The 25,111-nt window shown below is 37.1% G+C and overlaps 1 protein-coding gene across 10 annotated transcripts in view; it reads right to left on the reverse strand.

Annotated features, from left to right (window-relative positions):
• Nucleotides 1–25,111, reverse strand: part of LOC127659554 (glutamate receptor 2) — a 65,142-nt gene that overhangs the window by 34,449 nt on the left and 5,582 nt on the right. For all 10 annotated transcript variants that reach the window (XR_007972552.1, XR_007972550.1, XR_007972551.1 and 7 more), the window contains exon 3: nt 4,187–4,426. Coding sequence is in view for 7 of the 10 variants with exons in the window: in XM_052149418.1 (XP_052005378.1) it covers nt 4,187–4,426 (240 nt within the window). In the remaining 3 variants the exon portion in view is untranslated. The remainder of the gene's footprint in view (nt 1–4,186; nt 4,427–25,111) is intronic.

Below are 25,111 nucleotides of genomic sequence, written 5' to 3' on the forward strand. Positions count from 1 at the left end.
ATTGATTTTAATTTAAATTATTTTATTAGCTTACTTTTAGAGATCGCACAGTGGTCCGAGAAGTAGGAAAGATGACTCGCAATACCCGGATGACTGGTCTGCAATGTCTTAATCCCCAGATTTGTGGTCGTTACTCAGAAATATTATACCACTAGATGGCTACATTGACCAATCAGAACTTTGTATTCCAGAGAGCTGTATAATAAATACCTCTTATTCTACTGACTCTGATTATTAAACACCATTATAAACAATGTCCAACAGAATCATCTGCCAGTATACATACTGTAATGCAATGTCAGAAATTAACTTTTGTTTATTACGGGGCAATAAAATAAATGAATTTCAGGGGCATTTTTACATTTATGAGGCTATTTTTAACCAACACATCATGTTGTCCTGTATTGAGTACATCAATTAATTAAATTAATTTAAATAAAATCTAATCAACAAAACATACAAAAGTGGCTGAAAATGATGCACAAGATATTATAGTCCACAGCCATATGTTTTGGAGTTGTTTGTAGCGATCTTTCACATTTTGTATATAGATCTAGTTCTTTTAATGAAAAGCTGCAGTGGATTAGCTACATATTCAACAACACTTACCTCTGAAACAGTGAATACAGACCAGACAGCTAGAGGTACTAAACTCATTACTAGATAACGTTAGAAAATATACAAATGTTAGATAACACATGGGAATTCACTATTAGGACAAATTTTGTTTCTAAATATTAATATCTGGGGCATTACTTCCATTTTCAGTGAGATATTTCCCAAGAGCCCAAGTTAATTTCTGGCCCTGATATTATGCATATTTATGATGCCACGTGCATCTCATTATGTGTTTTTAATATGCAGCCTTATTTGCACAAAGGGAGAAGCAAAGTGCTGGAGTCAGACGTGGTGTAAGGTTTGTGTTCATGTTTGATATAACCGATGGGATACACCATGACCATAGGCACTGCTGCTGCTCTCATTCCATAACATTGACACATTAATAACATACACAGCACAATGGTTGCCATGGGAATGCAGTGTCAATCTGACCTAATTAGAACGATAGATGATGAAATATGCACCTTGACGCACAAGCTTTTATTCCCACGCATACAACCACAGGATTCTGAAATAAATGCTGTACATTCAGCCTCCAATACAAGCAAACGCAGTCACAAAGGCATTTGTACAAACATATACAGACACACAAACAGATTTTTTAAGAGAACATTGGGTTTTGTAAACAAAATTAATATAAACAAATTTTAAATTACAAACATTGTGTGCATACTGATTTTCATCACAGGGACGTTAATAGTAGCAACCTCACTTAATAAAACATCCCCCTTACATACATTAATGTAGGACTTGACACCATAATCCTTAGAGAGCCACATCAACATCATTCGTGCCACAAAGCACTCAACCCCCGCAACCATCAAAGACAGCGAGAATGGCATAGAAGGAAAAGAGAGAGTGAGACAGAAATAGAGAGGTAAAAAGAGGGGAAGAGAGAAAGACAGATGAGCTAGAGGCAAAAATAAAGCTGAGAAACCAAGGCCAGTGGGTCTAACAAACACACAAAATAAACTTTTAATAATGCTGTAGCCTGCAGATTCACAGCTCACTCCAATCTAACATTGGCAAAACAAATCTGCTTTTTATTGTAGATATGACATTTGACAGGATATGCTCCCTCGATAATAGCCTTAAAGGCAAAGAGTGTAATTTCTGTACCACCAGCAACCTAAACAGAATTTTAAAAAAATGTATAATGTTTTCAAACAAGTCTCAAACCCCATCTGCCAAACTCACTACATTTTTGGACAATTTTATTATGTCCGGCCTAGTTGGGCTGCTCAAACAAACAGATTGCAATTCTGTTTGGTGGCACTATATGAGCCTTCATCTTTAAATACAGGCTTCCCGCAGTCATGGACAATCCAACCTGTTCTCATACCAGGTTGTAATAATAGTACAAGTTGGCAAAATTTTAAGAATTCATACAAGTTGGCTCGTTTAACCCCTAAACCTAGCCATAAAGTCTAACACCATACCCAAACCAAACTTAAGCAAGATTGTAATACAAAAAACACTGTTGTGTACCACGGAAGACAGAGGAAAATTTTTTTATTGAGCATTCTTACAATATTTCCTTAGTTTAACCTTAGAAAGTAGCTTTTGTTACCACAGAAGACAGAGATATCTCGCTTCAAACGAGACTGATATACATCAGTCATTTGTATTGCATAAATAAATAAAAATTGAATGAGTAACCAAATATGTTGACAGGCGTTTCCTTTCTTTAAATAAATGGTTGGATTGGAAGATAGCTAAAATTTGATGCCTGTACAATTTGAAATTCTGTTTAAGTAGTTGGTCTCCATGGAAATAAAAGTAACACCTTTTCGTATGAGCCAAGTCAAACAATATCTTATGGTTTTGCCATCTTGTACCAATCTTAAAAAAGACTGCAAGTTATCATAAACAATATTGTATATATTGTATATATAAGATTTTTAAGATCTAATTGACAATCTATTGATATTTTTGTCCTTATTTTGTAAACATGTAATTATAGTTCTGTTTGCGCCATCTTTCTCTAAAAAATCTTATGTTATTCCACTAGATGACAGCAAGAACTAGAAAAAAATAATTTCCTCTATCACCTTCCACTACAAAATGCTGATCTAAAATGTAGGTGGTGCGCTAATGCATTTTTGCCCTCACAGATGTGCTCGTCCACAGACATTCAGTCTAATTTTCAGTCCATGCACCACCATTGTTTCATCGAATATCTCGGCCTCTGAAAAGACTAGAAGTTCAATCTAGGTGTCATTAGAAAGCTGAGATGAAATCCTCCCCTTTGCAATGATGTATAATCATTATCAATAGTCAATAACAAATATTTCCAATAATTTGTTTGGCATAATTTTCCTGCTGAAGCGCATATTTTGTTCTGGACATTTAAGATATAACACTGGATTATTCACACAAGCAAGTTCACAGACAAGTATAAATTGCAAAAAAAAAAAAAGGAATTTGTTTAGAAAACTGCCTAAGGTAAAACTGTTATAAAGTTTTTAGCTATTTGGGGCTTACAGCAGCAATGAAAGAGATATTTGTATTTGATGTCTTACAAATATCATATTTCAAATCTTTCTTTTTAATGCAACAAAATAAACTATACAATCACTGTCAGAAGCACAAGGACTCCTCCTGCTCACCACCAGAGTTCTCCCTTGCCCAAGTTCTGAGAGCACCATGAACTACACTTCCCAGCATGCCAACCTGGACTGATTACACTCTCACATAGTCCCTATTTCACAGACCAGTGGTTCTCAACCTTTTTGACTTACAGTATATATTTGGAGACTTTGCTTTTTGCTTTTGAGTCAGTTCTTTTCAATAAATGACTCAGATTATACATTAGCATATCGGTTTGAATTTTACATTTACATTTATGCATTTGGCAGACGCTTTTATCCAAAGCAACTTACAGTGCACTTATTACAGGGACAATCCCCCCGGAGCAACCTGGAGTTAAGTGCCTTGCTCAAGGGCCTAACAGTGGCATCTTGGTGGTGCTGGGGCTTGAACCTCCAACCTTCTGGTCAGTAAACCTGAGCCTCAACCACTGAGCCACCACTGCCCCAGTTTAATCAAAAACAATTGGAAAGGTCATGTAAAAGTCATGGAAATTCATTAGTCATAAAGTGTGGGAATAAGAACATTCCAAATTTCAGAATCGCCATCGACATAATCCTATCTTTACCACTTAATATTTGCAATGGGATCCGCTTACACATAGCATCATTATTAGTTAATGAGATTCCATCTCATTTAATAATTGTCCGGATTCTGTCACCTCTTCCATTCAACCACTCTTCATTGAACTACTCAACAACACCCTCCCAAAATAATCAAATCTCTCAAGAATTTCAGAGTATGGAGCACTCACCACCTTTGAACCCTTTGAGTTTGTTAAGCCCCTTTACAAATGTTTATTTGAAAATGCTAGAGAAATGGTTTCATCAAATGGGGCAAAATAACAAACCATCTGATGTGTCTGAAAGCTGTCTCACTGGACATAAGGCCAGCTTTAAGTAAATCTATTATCTCTTCTGAACCACACATCCCAAGTTTAAATGGTGCTCTTGAATAATGCAGTACAGTGCCTTACCTCTGTCACTGTCATAAAGGTAGGCGAATTTGTCCCACTTGTAGTACTCAATGAGACTCAGGAGAGGTCCTTTGATGTCTGGTCGCATCTGAATGATAAACTGCTGATTTCCATCCAGGGGAAAGCTTGGTGTGATGAAGGAGACATGAAGAGTCCCACAGAATGATGTTATTGTATTCACTGACTTCTTGTCGTAAAATCCAAAAATAGCATAAACTCCCCTTGAGAACTGTGAACAGACTGAAAAAAGAGAATCTATTAGAATCTGATAAAAAATTAAGACATTATGAGAGTCTTACAAAAATGTTTTGCAACCCTAGAATCTCATTTTTAAAAATAATTTTCTCCTTCCAATAAAGATTGCTGGAAAAATCAGAGTAGTAATTGGCCCTATTCATTTCAATAGTAAGTGCCTCACTGCAACCCAGATTTCAGTTTTTTCTTAAAGAAAAGGAGGGACGAGGAACGTGTTTTTATAGTGATAATCAACATTTCACAAATGTTCTTAATTAAGCTTAACTTGTACTGAACCTGGAATATTCCTTTTATTAGTTTTGTTGGTGTACCTGTTGTAGTCAGGTTGATTTAATAATGTTAAAGTAAAGTACGTAATTTTTGTGCCATCAGCACCACCAAATGTAATAGCAAAAATAAACAATGGTTACAAAACTGTTTTCCGAATATGAACCTCATCTTCTGTTGTTCAAACAGAGTGATAGTCCACCCCAATGCCAATGGTTGAGTAACATTGTTGGTTGGGGTCCAAGCAGATTGCGCAAAACAAACATAGGAATTCTTATAGTGCCATAGAGACATAGTGTTTACAGTTTTCGAGAAAAATTATCTATGAATGGCTTACTCATATATGTCTTTACATATCAAGCTGGGATAGGATAACGTATTTGAACACTGAAAAAGTTACATACTTCAGCTTTAAATAATATTTTTTACTTGAATCAAACCAGTTACAGTAATTTGCATAGATATTAAGCACATTTGTGGGTTCAACAATATAGCACACAAGTTGTTATATTTTTGTATATCATTCATCTACAAGAAGCAAAACCTGAAATATCGACTAGAAATGTATTTCTAATTAAATGGTTAGATACATTAATAATTAAAACAGCACAGGTAAACACTTGTATTACATCTACTTCTGAGCCTCTAAATTTTACATTTTGTCTAATGAACTGATGAAAGTAGTTCTACATCTCCACACTGTAGATTTGTTTTGCTCCTTAATGATGTGGAGTCAGCAGAAGTAATAGAAGAAGATTAATTATCTTAGGGATGGCATAATCAAATTTACTGATGAAGTATCCATTAAATCAGTGAAACTCTAGAGTTATACAGCATGTATCAGCATTTATGACTGCTAAAGACTTTATGATCTGAGTTAAATATGTAAATAATAATGATTAAAGATGGTTGGTTAAAACTTAACAAGTCCTGGTGTGTCACACCTTACACCTCATCAAGGCAGCCATAAAGCCTCATAGTATAGTAATATGGAACATTGTTCCAATGGATTCCAAGCACAGTGTGTCCTTATGTTTCAAAGTACATAACTGGGCCACCTCTATATCAATGACCACCTGGCTCTGAGCCTCTGGATTTATTTCCGGCATGGACCCTTCCCCCACTTCCTCCATCCAAGACAACAGCGCTATTTTCGTTACCACCCCCAACATGAACTGTCACTATATCCCTGGACATTTTTCTGTTAAAAATACATTCTCTGGGGGCAAGCTCAGGGGAAGCTCAGCAAGTAAAGACACTGATTAACACACCTAGAGTCACAAGTTCGAATCCAGGGCATGCTGAGAGACTCCAGTCAGGCTTCCTAAGCAACCAATTGGCCCGGTTGCTAGGGTGGGTAGAGTAACGTTGGGTTAACCTCCTAGTGGTTGCTATAATGTATGGTTCTCGCTTTCGGTGGGGTGCGTGGTGAGTTGTGCGTGAATGCCGCAGAGAATAAAATGAGCCTCTATATATAATAGGTCTCCGCGGTAATGCGCTCAACCAGCCACAAGATAAGATGTGCGGATTGGCAGTCTCAGACACGGAGACAACTCAGATTCGTCCTCCATCACCCGGGTTGAGATGAGTCAATATGCCACCACAAGGACTTAGATCGCACTTGGAATTGGGCATTCCAAACTGGGGAGTAAATGGGAGAACCCCCCCCACAGCTGTTAAAAAGGTCTTCATTCACAGAATACGACATCCACAACAGGCAATTAGGCAAATAAATGTGTGATGCAGCAGTATCCTTCAGGTTTAAAGCACATGTTTAAATCAAATCAAATCCCTTTATTGTCACTCAACCATATACACAAGCAACAGTGGGTGAAAGTCTTGGGTGTGGCTTCAAGTAACATAGCAGTATGACAATTACAATAAACATCAGATTTACACATAACACAGTTTACACATCTGTTACACAACACAATATACACCTAATAATATACAATATACAGTATAAACAAAATAAGAAGACTGTATACCAAAAAAATATTTATAATAAAAGTGGAAGTGTTGTATTGACATTCAGCTGTCGGTTGATAGTCAAATGCCAGTGTGTTTTTTAAGAGAAGTATAAAATGTGAGTCCAGTCTGAGGCTAATAAAGTGCAGTGCTGACATATGTATCATGATTTATCAAGAGTTCAAAAGTCTGATTGTTTGGGGGAAGAAGCTGTAATGAAGTCGGCTGGTGCGGATCCTGATGCTGCGATACCGCCTGCCTGATGGTAACAGTGAGAGCAGGCCATGGCTCAGGTGGCTTGAGTCTCTGATGATCCTTGGAGATTTTTCACACACCGCTTGGTATAGATGTCCTGGAGGGAGGGAAGCTCACATCTGATAATGTGTCTGGCAGTTCGTACCACCCTTTGCAGGGATATGCAGTTGAGGCTGTGTTGCTGCACCAGTCGGTTTTTCAGCAAGTCAGGATGCTCTCTACAGTGCTGGTGTAGAACCGTGTGGTTCATTCCAAACTTGACACAGAGGAACTGATTGGTCAGTTCTCTGATTGGTCTCTCAAAGCATTTGCTGATGATGGGAGTCAGAGCAACAGGACGCCAGTCATTTAAGGGGCAGTGGTGGCTCAGCGGTTAAGGCTCTGGGTTACTGATCAGAAGGTCGTGGGTTCAAGCCCCAACACCACCAAGACACCACTGTTGGGCCCTTGAGCAAGGCCCTTGAACCTATCTGCTCCAGGGGCGCCGTATCATGGCTGACCCTGCACTCTGACCCCAGCTTAGCTGGGATATGTGAAAAATAAATAATTTCACCATGTATATGCAGAAATGTATGTATAATGTGTGACAATTGGTCAAATTAAATTAATTAAATTAAATTAAGCAAGTGATTTTGGATTGCTTTGGTACAGGCACAATGGTGGACATGCACATTTAAAAGCATGAACACCAGCCATAAAACACCAGCCAGTTGGTTTGCGCATGCTCGGAGTGGTGGTGGCGTAGTGGCTAAAGCACAGGGCTGTTAATCAGGGCATTCAGGCTGTTAATCAGAAGGTCATTGGTTCGAACCCCACAGCTACCACCATTGTGCCCTTGAGCAAGGCACTTAACTCCAGGTTGTTCCGGGGGGATTGTCCCTGTAATAAATGCACTGTGCCAAATGCATAAATGTAAATGCTCTGATGACGTGGCCCGCAATGCCATCTGGACCCGTGGCTTTATGGATATTCACCTGTTGGAAGGATTGGGTTACATCTGCTACAGAGGCAGAGAGTGAACTAACCTCTGTAGCTTTGGCCGTGAGAGCTCTCTCCGTGAGGGTGGTGTTATCTCCCTAAAGATAATTTGCCAGGATCCAGAACATCCAGGAGTGAGGCAGCAGTGTTCACAGCGGAGTTTTTATTCCCTTTGAAGTCTGTGATGATATTAATTCCCTGCCACATGCTTCTAGACTCAGGGGTGTTGAACTGTCCTTCAATCTTGTCCATGTACTGGCGTTTGACTGCTCTGACATTTTAGCGAAAGGCATAACTGGCGTGTTTATGTTCCTCCGCATTCCTAAAATTAAAAGCAGAGGTCCGCACATTAAGTGCCACAGGAACATCGCTATTAATCCATGGTTTTTGGTTCGGGTAGATCCGTATGGTTTTACATCATCCTCTATGCACTTCCTGATGAAACACGTTACGCTATTAGCGAAGACCTCGATGTTGTCATCAGAGGCAAACCGGAATATCTCCCAGTCCATGTGATCAAAACAGTCTTGTATCATAGAATCTGATTGGTCTGATCAGCACTGGATCATTCTGAGGGCGGGTGCTTCCTGTTTCAATTTCTACCTGTAAGGGGCAGAAGCAGAACAGAAGAATGGTCCGATTTGACAAATGGTGGGTGGGGGAGGGATTTGTAGCCATCCAGGAAGGGAGAGTAGGAATGGTCCAAAACCCTGTTGACTCGTGAGTTGAAACTGATGTGTTGTAGCATTTTGGTGCTATTGACTTGAAGTTGGCTGTGTTAAAGTCCCCGGTCACAATGAACGTCGCCTCAGGGTGCGCAGTTTCCTGCTCACTTATTTTGCCATAGTTCCTTGAGTGCCCGGTCTGTGTTAGCTTGTGGGATGTACAGAGCTGTTATAATTACTGCTGTGAATTCCCTCAGTAGCCAGAATGGTTAACACAGAAGCATGAGAAATTCCAGATTAGGAGAGCAAAAAGACTTAATAGAATGTTCGTTCCTCTGATCACACCAGGATTTGCTGATCCTAAGTCATACCACCTCTGCTTTTACCTGAGAGGTATTTCACTCTGTCCACTCGGTGCACGGAGAACCCCAAAGGTTCGATGGCTGAGTCAGGAATCTCAGCAGACATCCAAGTTATTGTTAGGCAGATAATGCAGCAGTCCCTTGTCTCTCGTTGGAAAGAGATCCACGCTCTCAGCTCGCATAGCTTGTTGTCCAGAGATTGAACATTTACCAGTAGAATACTGGGTAGCAGGGGTCGATTTGCATGACGTCTTAGTCTGATGAGAACGCCGGCTCTCGTTCCCCCTTTCCGGCTGTATTTCCGCGGCAAGGTTGCCCAGACAAAGGGCTCTACTGGCGTGTTTGTAAACAGTGGGTCGGCCATATTGAACACTAAGTTTTTCAGGCAACATGAAGTGGTGTAGTTCCAAAAATATACTGTGATAAACCATTTGGCCTTTAGTTTCATGAAAAAATTATCAGAACAAAATTAACAAGTTATAACCGATTACCATCATTTAAAAATTTAGTTTTCACTCCAGAACAATTTAAATCACTTTGTCCTGGTTTCTGGATACATACATTTTTTTTTTTTAAAGTTTTCATAGTGGTTTTCTTTCCTTGAACCATTTTTATTCCCTGATTGCAAGTGAGCCATTTGTAAGTTGAAGTGTAAATACTGTGGCTCTATCAAAACACTGCTCTGTTTGTTTGAGCATCTCGACCCGACTAACACAGCAACACTGGCTCAACCAATGGAAGATGGATGGAGTGTTTGGGATACCATACAAATTTTGTCCACAAGACATGCTATTTTTTCCATTTTGCAGATGAGCTCAATGAATTCAGTCAGTGACAATTTTTATGTTGTACAAATGAACTGGAATGTAAGATGACAACATTCATTTTGAATTGAAAACATTATAATTTTTTCTAACATTATCAGCTGTATTACAAGAAAATCTGTGGGAAATTGTGTCAAGTGCAGATAAAGATGCACTTTTGAATTGCTTTGCCACAGGCTATTGGGACTGGTTCTTCGGAGTGCTGAAAATTACTTTTTTCAGTCAACCAAAACAGATGCTTTAGTTTATACTATATAAGGGAAAATCCTCTGTCTCTTTCAGTCAGGCTATGAAGGCAGAACATGTATCTTCTTTGAATTAGTTTCTTTCTTCATGCACCTCTTTTCTATAAGTAGTGTCAAACCATTTGAATTTCATAGTCTTTTTGTCACACTATGTGATATAGCAAATGAACACAGACTTTAGACACACTTTGTGTGTGTGTGTGTGTGTGTGTGTGTGTGTGTGTGTGTGTGTGTGTGTGTGTGTGTGTGTGTGTGTGTTTATGTCGTTTACGAGGAAAAGTTTTAGGTTACAAACGGCTAATTACAAGGGTATTATGGTTTATGAGGACATTTCTAGTCTCCCCATAATTTAAATAGCTTAAAAAACATATTAAACAATGTTTTATTGAAAATGTAAAAATGCAGAACGTTTTAGTGAGGGTTAGGTTTAGGGGTTGTGTTAGGTTTAGGGAATAGAATCTATACTTTGTACAGTATAAAAAGCATTATGTCTATGGAACGTCCTCATAATGATAGGTTGTCATTATTGCTTTTACATTTAATTGTGCAAACATAAAGTGACAGATCTGTCTTTGAGGATATACTGTATACTGAGTTTCTGTCTTAAAACTTTGCTAAATAAATAAAGCAAATATACATGTCCATCTTCTTTTAAGTAAATTAGCAGTTTTGAGACAACTAAATCTTCGGATTAATTAAAGACAAAATAATAAAAAATACCAGGTAATGCAGGTGCATCATGCAACTATTGTTTTTATTTTTTATTTAATGGAAATAAGTCAAATTTCGAGTAACATGAGGGTAGGTACCTAGATGATTACATTATTTTCATTTTAAAGAAAGTGATCGGCAGATTGTGCAACTTGATTGTACGGACTAAATTCAGACATGAGGTGAATCTGCCAAGATTTTATTATTTGGCATAAATTTAAAGCATGCATCTGAGGGGTGCATTTGATAAAGATGACAAGTCAAAGCACAAATATTGCTGGGTTTGGAAGGATAATGTTTATTTTTCTAATTTTCCCAAGGCACAAGTAAATATTACAAAATAGCTGATTTTTTTTTTAAACAAAACCCAGTTTGATCTTAAATGCCCAAGTAATGGACATAGTTGTCAGTGTGTCCTCTTTGTGATGCTCCAAATCCCAGATATCGCTCTATTTGGGCAAGTACTGCTCACTATGGCTGGCTAATAGTGCTGATATTATACGTGTCCTTGGGTAATGAAAGCTAGGTAACCTTCAGAGAGAGCGAGAGACAAGAGAGAAAAACGCCTGTAGTGGTATATTTAGATGTCCTCATTAGCTGGCCTTATTTTCTTGCGACTGACACATTCAGTTCTATTGGGCTTTTATTCCCTGGAACTGTGATCAAGTCCCCTCACTTTCAAATTATGTTCCTTGATGGATTTGTAAGGTGGCTAAGCAATTACATTGGTGATATGTACATAATAGTATACACTATAGTGAGTGCACTATTTACACATAATTTTCCAGCTCCCTGTCCCCCACTCATCTATGGCCATTTGTTAAAAAACAACAACATTATAAGTATTGTAGATTACTATAACTAAATAAAAGCAAAGTCTATTTACACATAGTAAATAGTGGTAAAGACTATTTAAATTGGACTGTATATACTAGTATACACTATTTTCAATTTGTCTAACAAGATATACTATTACAAAGTAGCATATAATATAATAACAAGTGTGGCCACCTGATGCAAATAGTCACGCCGTTATATACTGAAAAGCAAAAATCACTTGTGCAAACAAACATGCAGCTATGTATTTTATACACATAAACTGTGAATGTACATACTGTATATGCAAGTGCCACAATAGAGCACTATACTCTGCCTCAATCATCATTCTAATTTCTATTTGTGTTTATTTACTCATCTCATGTTTTGTTTTTTGCTTTGTTTTTAAAATGAACTCAGGGAGCACCGTAAATAAAATTAAATGTTGAATCGTTAGCATGATAATTTCTTCTGTTCTTACTCCCCTGCTATGTTTTATATAGCAAAATATTCAGCCCTTATCACTGGCTTCATCAAGTTTGTGCTGTTAGCAAACAGCACTGTGATATTCCTTCATATGGTTGAATTTATAAGCACAACATTACTCTTTTCACTTTTCAAGGTAGGTTTTGCTAAGGATATGACTGCTGAAATGGCTTTTTGGTCATATTTAATAGGCCCTGACTGTTATGCTCTGGCTCTGTGTGTATTTATGTCTGTACATGTCTATGTGGGTAAAAGCACATTTATCTGAGTAGACATGACTGAGATGAACACATTCCTGCCATTCTGTTAAGAGGAGTATTGTGGGATGGATGTGGTTCTCACAGTCTCTTTCTGCAGCTGCTCCGTTGAAGCACAGAGAGCCTCAGTCCCCCTGCAGTCCTCTTTTTTATAGAGGACCGGATAGAAACATGGAAAAAAAAAATAGATAGGGGGACTGCAACCAGACAAATGCCTAACCTATGAGGCCTGGGCAAACACATTGGGCAAAAGTTGCACCCAAATAATCACTACACCAATCGTGGATTGATTCTCCAGAAAAGAAGGACAGGGAATCGATTCCAAAAATAATAGATTATTCGATTCTGGGGCTTCGAGAATCGACTTTTCAATCACTAAACAACTACACATTCCAGAAGGCTTAACAGTGCACATTTATATTACAAAAGGAATATAAAATGACTGCAGCTAAATGATCAACATTTCCAGACTTTGTAATCAGTCAGCCATCAGTAAATTCGCTCATTTTGTTCATTTGTATGAAGCAACCACACAAAGCCCTTCAACACATCACACAGCTGCTTCCCAGACATATATTCTGCTGGTATTTTACTTTGGAATAAACTAAATCAAGTAAAATGTCAATTTGTGACAGAAAATTGGTGTACAATTACAACTTCACTGATGTTACAACTGATGAGTTGTAACAGGCAATTTCATCTATTGGACCATATTTGTTTTTTAGAATAGACCTATTACAGTAATCAAAAATGTCAAGATATTTTGTCATTCAGGCTATGTCATAAACAAAGAACACTTATAGTGCGCTGTTTATTAAGAGATTTAGCTTCAACTCCCAATTTTATCGAAAATAAATCTAGACAATTTGTCTGGAATCGACTCTTGGAATTGATTTAATCGATTCTGAGACCAGGAATCTGAATCGGAGTCATTTAAAAAATTTCTGGATTCAAACAGGCCTACAGAAAAGTGTTATCTGTGGCAGTGGTGTTTGGGTATTTTTTATTTTATAAAAATTTTTACAGTTTGGTGATGCTACAGGAATGAAACACTTGACTTTTAACAGGGGATCTTCTAACATACTGATCTTACTGTAAATTCGGCAACAGTAGATAAATGTTTTGCTGCTGAAATCGGTCTGTGCCTACTGAAATTCAAACCACTGACCCAGTGGCCGAAGCTGGATGTGTTGTTAAACGAATGGACATGTGTGAGCTCCAGTTTCCAGTTGAAATGTCCACAGAATGTTGTCAAAAGCAAGTTATATATTTAGATGTAAATTATGTAATACAGTCATGGCATAAAGATTAATTTTAGAGTGAATTTTAGAAACCCTCAAATCATGCTCACCATCGTTTACGTGAACACGATCACTTCCTGGTTTCCATGGAAGAACCTGTGTTGGTAGGACCACATGGAAAGGTAAACACTTTTGAATTGATGCAAAGATGGGAGATACCACTTGTCAGTGGAATGAGGTCGATGTCAGGGTATTAGAACATTCGATTCAACTCAACAGGTCGACCAACAGTGTGACAAATGCATCTTTGGGAAACCAGTTTGTATATATATATATATATATATATATATATATATATATATATATATATATATATATATATATATATTATTATTTATTTATTTATTTTCAATTTGGTAACACTACTGGTGCAGAAATTATACACTTCACTTAATATGGGGGGTTTTAGAACAACCCATATATGATTTTTGTGGGAGAGAAATTATACATTCTCTGTTAAATTCATTATTTTCAAGTTTCTCATCTCTCCTCTATCCTCCCCCACCATCCTACTACTCTGACTGCTGGTGACTGCCATGTTTTTTACTGACAAAGTAGCAAGCATCAGCAGCCAGTTCACTACACCTAACACCCACAGCCCTCTCTTTCAACATCCCATCCTCCGTTCTCCTCTTTCTCTCCTCTCTCCGAGACTGAGGTCTCCAAAGTGCTTCTTTCTAATCATCCTACCAACTGTCCGCTTGACCCTATCCCCATTCATCTTATGCAAGCTGCCTCTCCATCAGTCTTACCCGCACTCATACACATTATAAACACATCTCTTACATCTGGAAACTTTCTCAATACATTAAAACAGGCTTGATTATCCCCAGTGCTAAAAAAAAAAGTTGACTAATATAGACCAGTCTCTTTCCTACCCTTCCCGTCTAATACTATTGAGTGGGTCATATTCAACCAGTTGTCTGCTTTTCACACAGAACAACCTGCTCGACAGACATCAGTCTGGCTTCAGAAAAGGACACTCAACAGAGACTGCCCTCTTGTCAATAGTTGAAACCCTGCGACTGGTTAGAGCTAACTCTAAATCATCCGTCCTCATCCTCGTTGACTTTTCTGCCGCTTTCAATACAGTGAACCACAAGAATATCCTATACACACTCTCTGACCTGGTTTGAGTCATACCTCATTGGCAGATCTTTCAAGGTCTCCTGGAGAGAAGAGGTGTCTAAGTCACACCAGCTGACCACTGGTGTTCCTCAAGGATCAGTGCTTGGAACCCTTCTCTTCTAGATATACACAACATCATGGCTTATCCTACCACTGCTACACAGTTGACACACAGCTCTACCTATCGTTCCAGCCTGACGACCCTACTGTTTCAGCTCGTATCTCTGCCTGCCTTTCGGACATTTCAGCCTGGATGAAGAAACACCACTTTCAGCATAACCTTGCCAAGACAGAACTCCTCATGATCCCTGCCAACCCATCTGTTGACCACAACCTCAAAAATCATCATGGTTCAACTATACTAACACCAACAAGAACAGCTCGGAATTTGGGAGTGGTGGTAGATGACCAGCTTAATTTTACTGCCCACATCTCATTAATCACCCAGTCTTGCAGATTCGTGCTCTACAACATCAGGAAAATCAGACCTTCTCTGTCTGAATATGCAGCACAGCACTTGGTCCAAGCTCTGGTCATTTCAAGACTGGACTACTGTAATGCTTTGTTGGCTGGCCTCACAGCTAACCCAACTGCATATGGTCCAGAATGCAGTAATGCATCTGGTCTTCAATCATCCAAAAAGGGATCATGCCATCCCAATCTTGATTTCACTTCACTGGCTAACTGTAGCTGCCCGCATCATATTCAGTGCTTTGACTCTGGCCTTCTGCACAGCCAATGGAACCACACCCTCTTACTTTAATTCACTTCTCCAGGTCTATGCTCCAACTTGCTCTCTGCGGTCTGTGAACGAGCGGCGCCTGGTGGTCCCATCACAATGAGGCTCAAAGTCTGACACACAATCGTTCACTTTCTCTGTTCCACTGTGGTAGAATCTCTGTGCCAGTGTATTGATGAAATTAACAGTTGGATGTTCCAAAATGTATTTTTGTTAAACAATGACAAGACAGAGGTCATTGTATTTGGCAACAAAGGTGAATTCCCAAGGTGAATACATACCTTGACTCCAAGGGTCTAAAAGCAAAACATCAAGTAAGGAATCTTGGAGTCAGACCTTAGTTTCAGTAGTCATATCAAAGCAATATATTATCAGCCTATTATCATCTCAATAGCCAGTATTAAATGTTTTGTATCCTGTCAAGACTTAGAAAAACTTGTTCATGCATTCATCACCAGTAAGGTGGAATATTCCAACCTTCACACAATCTGCTGATACCATCTCAACATTCAAGAACCAGCTGAAAATGCATCTGTTCCGTAAGCACTCCACACTAATTGCACTTACCACTGAACTTATCTTGCACTTACTTAAAGTAAAAAAGGTGTGCTAACACCTTGGTATGACAAATTGCTTGCTATGTTCCTCATGTGTATGTCGGTTTGGATAAAAGTGTCTGCTAAATAACTAAATGTAAATTATAAATCTGAAATATAATTTTTTTTTTATGGAAATGTACATAATTTGACAGTTTTATACATTCTTAAATTGGATTCCATTCTTTATAAGAACAATAAATATAAACCAGTGATCCCACAATACACATTTGGCAGACATTCAAAGACATTATCCAACAAGACTTACAGCAGTTATTCAAGGTATTCACTTCATCAGTTTGCATATTCCCCAGGAAACAAACCAATGATCTTGGCATTGCTAGCAACATGATCACATGGGTAATCAACATGCAACATGTTTATGTACCCTGAAATCGACCCCATTCTGTCAAAATACAGAGCCCCATTTGACACCCCCATCTGGTGTGCTCAAGTTTCCCTGTGGCAATACTGATTAGCGGGTCATGCAATCATTCTTTAAGACAGATATTTGGATCCTGTGGAAACCAGGTAGTAATTGCATTCGCAAAAACAATGGTGAGTGTGATTTGAAGGTTGCCATTTTCTTTGAAATTACATTTTACTCCACTGACGGTTAGGTTTAGGTTTGGGGTTGGGATTTAGGTTAGGGGTAGAGTTACTGTAATAAAACATGCATTCCTGTTGACTGCATTACATCACTTACAACTATAATCACAACTCGCGTTTCTCGCCACCCTGTGGGCATTTCATCTGGAAACTGGTGAACTTCCAGCTTCACCCACTGGGGGCAGTGGTCTGAATTTTGGTAAGCACAAACCAATTTCAGCAGCAGAACTTTTGACCTCCTGTCACCGAACTCACAGTGTGTTGATACCACCATTCCAATTAAGCTACAGGAACATCATGAAAAACAAATGATAACAAAAAGCTTAAAAGTTTTAAAGTTTAAATGATGAGTGGTTGATGTATTTTAAATGTGCCAACAATCTAAATTGCATGGGGTGTTTTTTATTCTCTGATGTGAAGGCACAATCGGTGCAATCAGTGCAGAAATAAGAACATGAATGCAGAGCATGTGTGTATGACAGAAACAGACAATGTGGAAATTGTGTAAATGGTTGGATGAAGAGAGTGCAGTGTGTCATTGGTGTGTCACAGCTTCTAATAAGATTCTGTAAGTGGCTCGGAGTCAGAGTCCAGTATAATAAACACTTGAGACTTGATGTTTGCTCATTATTGACGTGCTGCTGCCATAGCAACAGCCAGGAAAAGCGTTTTATAGTGTTTTAGAGACTGTGAACAGACTTACAAAATGATTAAAAGGAATAGAATTTGTATAAGACAAACAAAGATTCACAATAAATCAGGTGTGAAGATAATCATTTTGTAGCGTAGCACAGCTTTGTATGTGTGTGTTTGTGTGTGTGTGTGTGTGTGTGTGTGTGTGTGTGTGTGTGTGTGTGTGTGTGTGTGTGTGTGTGTGTGTGTGTGTGAGCGTGTATTTATCACTTTGTGGGTACCAAATGTCCCCATAGGGATAGTAAAACCCGAAATATTTGACCTTGTGGGGACATTTTGTCGGTCCCCATGAGGAGAACAGCTTATAAATCATACTAAATTATGTTTTTTGAAAATGTAAAAGTGCAGAATGTTTTCTGTGAGGGTTAGGTTTAGGGGTAGAGTTAGATTTAGGGGATAGAATATAAAGTTTGTACAGTATAAAAACCATTATGTCTATGGAAAGTCCCCATAAAACATGGAAACACAACATGTGTGTGTGTGTGTGTGTGTGTGTGTGTGTGTGTGTGTGTGTGTGTGTGTGTGTGTGTGTGTGTGTGTGTGTGTGTGTGTGTGTGTGTGTGTGTGTGTTGTGTGTGTGTGGACATGTGCACATGTGTCCATTATAAGGGAGTTCTCAGTGTAGAGTGTGCAAGCTTTAGAACAGATAAATAAACCACAGGGTGTTAGAAGAGTCTTCCTTCCTATAAGGGCACACTCATTACTATGGAAACGATGGAACAGTCTGGAGAGCAGGCTGTGAGGGATGCTAATGCAAGACTGCCAGTTGGAAATCCCTTTGTTTCCTATGAAGCCCCATGCAAGACAATTTGAGATTATTATGCAACAACAGAAGTTCTAGTTTGGCAAGTAAGAGAATTGAGTGAGGACATTTTGAGCTTAACGACTCAATATCAATTATATGTTTTATTTGTTTGTATACAACACTTGTGTATGTGTTTTATGTAACCTCTACTCAGGTGCCTTCAGTGTATTTTTTTCCCAAAACTGGCCCCAATTGGACAACTGGCAACCAAGACTAAATCTATAGTTTCATACTAATTATTTAGTGGCATTACATATAAATCTTAATCAGAGTTGGGAGAGTAATGGAATATATGTAACAGCATTACGTATTCAAAATACAAAATATTAGTAACTGTATTCCACTACAGTTACTATTTAAATTAATAGAAATCAGAATACTGTTACTATCAAAAATTATTTTGAATACTGAAGAGATTACTTTGCATTTTATTGTAATTTGTTTAATTTTAGATTTAGTTCACTCGGTTGGAAAACATGTATGATTTAAAATGAAGCATTCTAAGGAGAATTTGAACAATGCAGAAACACTTTCCTTATGTTTTACATTCATATGAGCAGACAGAGGGCACTCGCATTCTGTTATAAGTGAAAGCAATGAAAAAGAGTTTGAAACGCTCTGACAGATGAAATATAAATATAATACAAATAAATACACGATTACAAGGCTATATGTTTTGTACATTTTTTATTTTATTTTGAGTGATTTTACAAGAATAAAGGATGCTTATATGAGAAATACTAACCAATGTATCCAGTAGCATCATATAGAAAGCTAGATTATCTGCCTCATTCTATGAACAGAATCCCCAAATTATCAGAAGAAGATGTTGTTGTGTACACTGTGGGGTTTTGAAGTAAGTTTGAAGAATCAAATATAGTTTAAATAATAAATTTCCATTTGAATATTTAGCATTAAGTCAAGTTAACATTGGATTTCTAGTCCTTAGATGAACCTGTTACGAGTCATGATTTTATTTTATAATGAATACTATCAAGAAAATCATTATTATTTTTTGATCTTTTTTCGTTGTCAAAGAACTTTAATATTAGTGAAAGATGTACTGCAAAAATTTTAACACTTAATACAATTTTTTTTTTCCTGTAAAAAAATCGAATAAATGTCCCTACAGTTTGTGAGCTGCTGAGCATGACTTTTATCAAAAGACAACAATAATAGTCTTATAATAATTTTCAATAATGTCCATACGTTTTCATGTATAAAACAAGTGTATACATATCTTTTCACTTCAGTAAAATGCCTAAGTGTTCTAAGAACACAGCAGATCTATCTTTTTTCCTAGTAACATACTTACATATTTAACACAGATATAGTAATCTGCTTGAATTGGAAAACAAATCTGATTAAACTATTGCCTCACAAACATAAAGTAAAAAGCCTAACTTAATGAAGACTCAGGCAATGATATAAACTCCACTTATAATGTGTGCTTAAAAGAAGGATTTTCCTTTTTTTTTCTACAGTACATTTCACGTAATGCTGCCAATCAAGAATATGCCAATAAATAACTCTCGTTTGTTTGTTCTTCATCTCTAGATTACTAATTTAGATCAACATCAATGCCAATAAAAAACACGGATAAATGAGCATTGTTGAAAGCAACTTTGTAGCAAGGAATGAAGCTGCGTTTATTAGACTGTATGACTGATGGCCTATTACTTAAGGGTAGTTTTGGCTCATGAAACTCACCTGTGATTGGCTTGATGGTCGCTCAATCAGCCCAAAGCAACAAAATGCAAAGAATATTTTATACAAAGCCACCATTTGGTCTCTGGGCTTAGAAAAGTGCGTGGGACAAAAATTACCTTTTTAAAGAGTGTTGGGGACATGTCCCACATGTCCCCCACGGCTGCTACGCTTTTGCTAACCACCCAATATCTAGATTTAGCATGCGTAATTAGTTCTGAAATAGCACTGTGTCTTGAGTATTTAAATTAAGTCATTATCATTGCCACACCTCCTTTCTATGTAAACTATGCTAATTATTAATTCCTGTTCATTCACAAAACTCCATGCGATTTGCCCAGCGCAATTTGCATCGTACTATTACCGCCTGAGGAAAGCGGGTGGTTAACAGAATTGTATTAAAATGAGATGCTTGTGTACAATTTACACTGATCGTTGCTGCAGTAATTAATCAAATGATGATCAAATGGTCAATACAGGAAAGACAACTGTGCTTGTCAAGTGATTTCATGAGGACTTAAAATGGGAAGGAGAAATACAGGAGTACAAAAACACAACAAAAACAGTATGGTCCTAGCTCAAACAACATGGTCCCTCAGCAAGACTATAAAAGAGGCCATACTAAGATTTTAACCAGTTAAGATGATATACTGGACTTAAGGAGAAAATGATAAAGCTGCATAGTAAAACTGCTCAGTAATGGTCAGCCTTAAAAGCTCTTATTAGATGGCACACAATTACATCTTCTCTCTCTCTCTATGAGAAGACTTGGGAAATTGGAAATCGAACAGTCAGATAATTTATGCAGGCCATTTCTGCTATGTAGCTGCAGCCAGGGAAATGGGGCTTTTAATAGATGGGGGTCATCCATGTGCTGGGTGGGGGAAGAAAGTGTGTGCCGCTATACTGCCCTACTCTTCATTGAAGATGCCTTCACCAAACTTAGCCTCTTCAATTGCCAAAGTGAATTTTCTTTCTTTCTTTCTTTCTTACTTTCTTTAAAATTTGGAAATATCAAATGTTTTTTTATTTAACACTCAATTCATTCAATTGCTCTTTTTCTCTTCTGTGCTGTTTCTCAGCAGTGTGGCACTAAATCCTTTTCTAGACTGCTGTGTGACAGCCGGATCAGAGCAAGCACCCCTGAGATCCCTGCTGTGTCAGGTAGGAAAAAACAGCAGGTTTTTTTTAATTGAAAAGGTATCGAATCAGCCAGTTAGCGGGCAATAGTCAAATGGCCATGTTCTGACAAGCAACAAGGACAGAAGCACACACAGCCATTGATCATGATCACATCATTTATTTCCCATGGTTAATAGACTTCTCACTTTTTAAATGTCAGATTCAGGAATAAAGGAGTGTTATCAGCTTAGATACGGTCCTCACTGTTGCTGATATATTTGGAGGCATATAAAGATTATTTTTACACGTTATATATGTTGTAATTCTTTATGGCAGCATTTTGTAAAGCATTGATGTATTGAAGTGAGATCCAACAATGGAAGTGCTAGCAAAAGCAGGGGCAAGACAAAACAAAAAATCAATCAAAGCTCCAGTCCAAAATTTAATTTTGTCAGCTTACAATACATGCAAATAAATGGCCTGAGAATCTACTCTGTAAACAGAATGATTAATTGCAAATACAGATTTGATTTGACAGAATTGATTTGCATTGATTTGTCTGGATAAATATTTTGATATAAAAAATCCCGATCTGTATCAATTAGTTATTTGGATAAATGTGTGTGTGACCAGTATGTAACTCACATTTACTAATGTGTATGATACAAAGACATGGAGATAAACAGCTAAGCTGTTTAGAAGACCCCATTAATATTTCATGATTATTCTCTATGAAATGCAAAGGAGCAGCAAAATATCCATAAACTAATTTGTCTACCACTAATGAGTGTTACATTTTGTGTAACATTTAAAGAAAGGTCTGCAAAAATGTGCTCTATGTATTCCAGATAGAGAAAAGCTTAAATTTTTAAAGGAAAATCCTGGGTTCAATACAAGTTAAGCTGAATTGACAGCATTTGTGACATAATATTGACTTCCACAACAAATTATTTTGACGTATCCCTCCTTTTCTTTAAACAAATCAAAAATCTGGGCTCCTGTGAGGCACTTACAATGGAAGAAAATGGGACCAATCCGTAAGCATTAAAATAATATTTGTTACAGAAGTATAGCCACAAGACATAAACAATATGCATGTTAACATGATTTTAGTATGATAATATCACTTAAAAACTTTTCTGTGTAAAATTATAGATAATTTTTTGTTGCCATGACAACATAACCATATTAACCCTAATGCCCTAAACAATGTAAAAACTAAGATCTAAACAACTTAACAGCTCAAATAATATACAAGTTTAAACAGAAGAATTAATGTAAGTGCTTTTATATAATTCTTAGCTTCACATTTCTGCCTTCAAACCCCCCAAAAATTGGAGCCATTCACTTCCATTGTAAGTGCCTCATTGTGGCCGAAATCCTTGCTATTTTTTGTTTGTTTGTTTTTATTAGGGACGAATAATGATTATTATTACTAATTTTTTTTTATCATCATTATGCCACAAATGTTGTCGATTGAGCTAAACTTGGAATATTCCTTTTAAAGCTTTAGCATTTTGTCTTGACATAGAAAGTGTTAATTTGTTAAGTGTGGAAGAGATCAAAAGCAAATACTATTTAGCATATTGATGAACCCTTATCCTGCTCTAACTTCAACACCATTCAAAGCAACACAATCACAACGTGTGTTACTATGTATCTAGTTTTTGCTCTTGATAGAGCTCTATTTGGCCTACAATAGAAAGGTTTTCAAAAAGTTGAGGTTAACACTTGAGAAGTATCAACAAAGTGATGCTGACCAAACGAAATTAGGTGATAATCTAAAGCAAGAACATACAGTCTCATTAGTTGCTTCTCTCGTTCCAAGGTGGTATGTCTTGTTTGCCTCATTATAAAACCTGTTTAACACTGAGCCTAAGTTGCAATATACAGTTTTACACAAGATTATACTGACTCACTCTTACCAAAAGAATACCTAACACAAACAACAGAACAGATGTCAGTTGTTAGAGTAGATGTTTTTAAAGGAATATTCCAGGTTCGATACAAGTTAAGCACAATCGACCGCATTTGTGGCATTATGTTGATTACCACAAAAAACAAATTGACTACAAAAATGTAAGTTACAGTGAGACTTACAATGGAAGTGAATGGGACCAATTTTTGGAATGTATAAAGGCAGAAATGTGAAGCTTAAAATTGTATAAAAGCACTTACATTAATTCTGTTAAACTCATGTATTATTTGAGCTATAAAGTTGTTTAAATGATCTTTTTACAATAATTTTTGGGTTTTACGGTTTGTTGACATTACATCATCATGGCAATGAAGTTGTAAAATTAGCTCTAACTTTAAACAGAAAAGGTTAGTAAGCGATTTTATCACACTAAAATCCTGATAACACTAGTGCTGTCAGTCGATACAATTTTTAATCGTGATTAATTGCATAATTCTTGTAGTTAATTGCGATTAATCAATTTTTTGAAAGTGCGGAAATGTTACACATATATATATATATATATATATATATATATATATATATATATATATATATAGCCTCATTCTGCGTTTTGGTGATAGTTAAGACTTGACATGCTTCTGTGGTAATTAAAATGTGCATTACATAGGCTGAAAAATACTTGATCACAAATATCACACGTATCAAAAATATCAAAAGTCCCTTTTGGGCTTGTTTTGCACATCAGATAATGTAAAGACGTAATTTCTCCATCGTTTTATCACTGACATGGAAGCACTGTTTTGTGTGTGTGTGTGGGCATGTATATGTGGTTTACGAGGGCAATTGTTTAGGTTACAAACAGGTAATTACAAGGGTATTATGCTATAAATGTGGTTTATGAGGACATTTCTAGTGTCCCCATAATTTAAATAGCTCAAAAAACATATTAAACAATGTTTTATTGAAAATGTAAAAATGCAGAAAGTTAGGTTTTGGGGTATGGTTAGGGTTAGGGTATAGAATCTATAGTTTGCACAGTATAAAAATAATTGTGTCTATGGAAAGTCCTCATAATGATAGGTAGACCAACGTGTGTGTGTGTGTGTGTGTGTGTGTGTGTGTGTGTGTGTGTGTGTGTGTGTGTGTGTGTGTGTGTGTGTGTGTGTGTGTGTGTGTGTGTGTGTTGTGAAGGGTGCATCAGTGTAATGACTTCGGGCAGACACATTACAAATGTTCCACCCTTCAAAGCAGTGTTTATGCTAGTTTATGCTGTAGTCACGGTAAAGGTGTTGATTGCGAGTAAGAAAAAATAATTAACTTTTTAATTAATCGAATGCGTAAACGCATTAATTCTGACAGCTCTAGTTATCAAGCATTTTGGTTATGTATTGTGGCTATACATATTGCTTTTGAAATATTGCGTATTTTAACGATTATGGATTTTTGTGGTAATACATATTATGCCACAAATGCTGTCGGTTGAGCTTAACTTTTGTATTGAACCCTGAATATTCCTTTAAGACCAACAAGACCTCTAAAGTATTCCATATATCAGAGATCAAAACCATTCGTCTGATCTATGTTGCATTGTTGAGTATAACATCAGCTGTGCTTGTTACAAATGATCTTCAAAATCCATAGAAAGTGTGTCCAAATGCCATACTCTGTGATTGGTCCAGACTTTATATAACTGGTGCACACATTCCCCCAGCTGCTTTAAAGGGACACACTACACTGAATGTGAAAGATGAAAACAATAAACTATTGTGCCTGTAAATGCATAGTGCCATCTAGGGGCTTTTATATGTATGAGAGACCATAAAAGTAACGATGCCTGAAAGACCACTAATAACACAAAACAATCATCTTGAGGAATAAAATTAGATAATGAGACACTTTTTGTTTTACTCCAAAAACTCAATTTAACTGAACTATATGGGAACACGTTAAAAATTGCATAGCAAGACTGACCTAATTATAAAAACAATACTTACATCTAGATTTTGAGACAAAGCCCATTGGGCACATTCCTCTCAAAGAGGCACCATGTAAGCAGGCTAATACATTAAGCACTACAATATTAAAGAATAATTCTAAAAATAATCTGTAATGGATAAGTAACTAACACATTTATGATCATTATTGTTTAGAATGGTCTTTTAATGCTGAAGTTCAGCATTTAATTTAAAAACGATTTTGTTTTTTGATCAAATGG

This window comes from Xyrauchen texanus, chromosome 19 (assembly GCF_025860055.1).
Source record: "Xyrauchen texanus isolate HMW12.3.18 chromosome 19, RBS_HiC_50CHRs, whole genome shotgun sequence".
NCBI lineage: Eukaryota > Metazoa > Chordata > Actinopteri > Cypriniformes > Catostomidae > Xyrauchen > Xyrauchen texanus.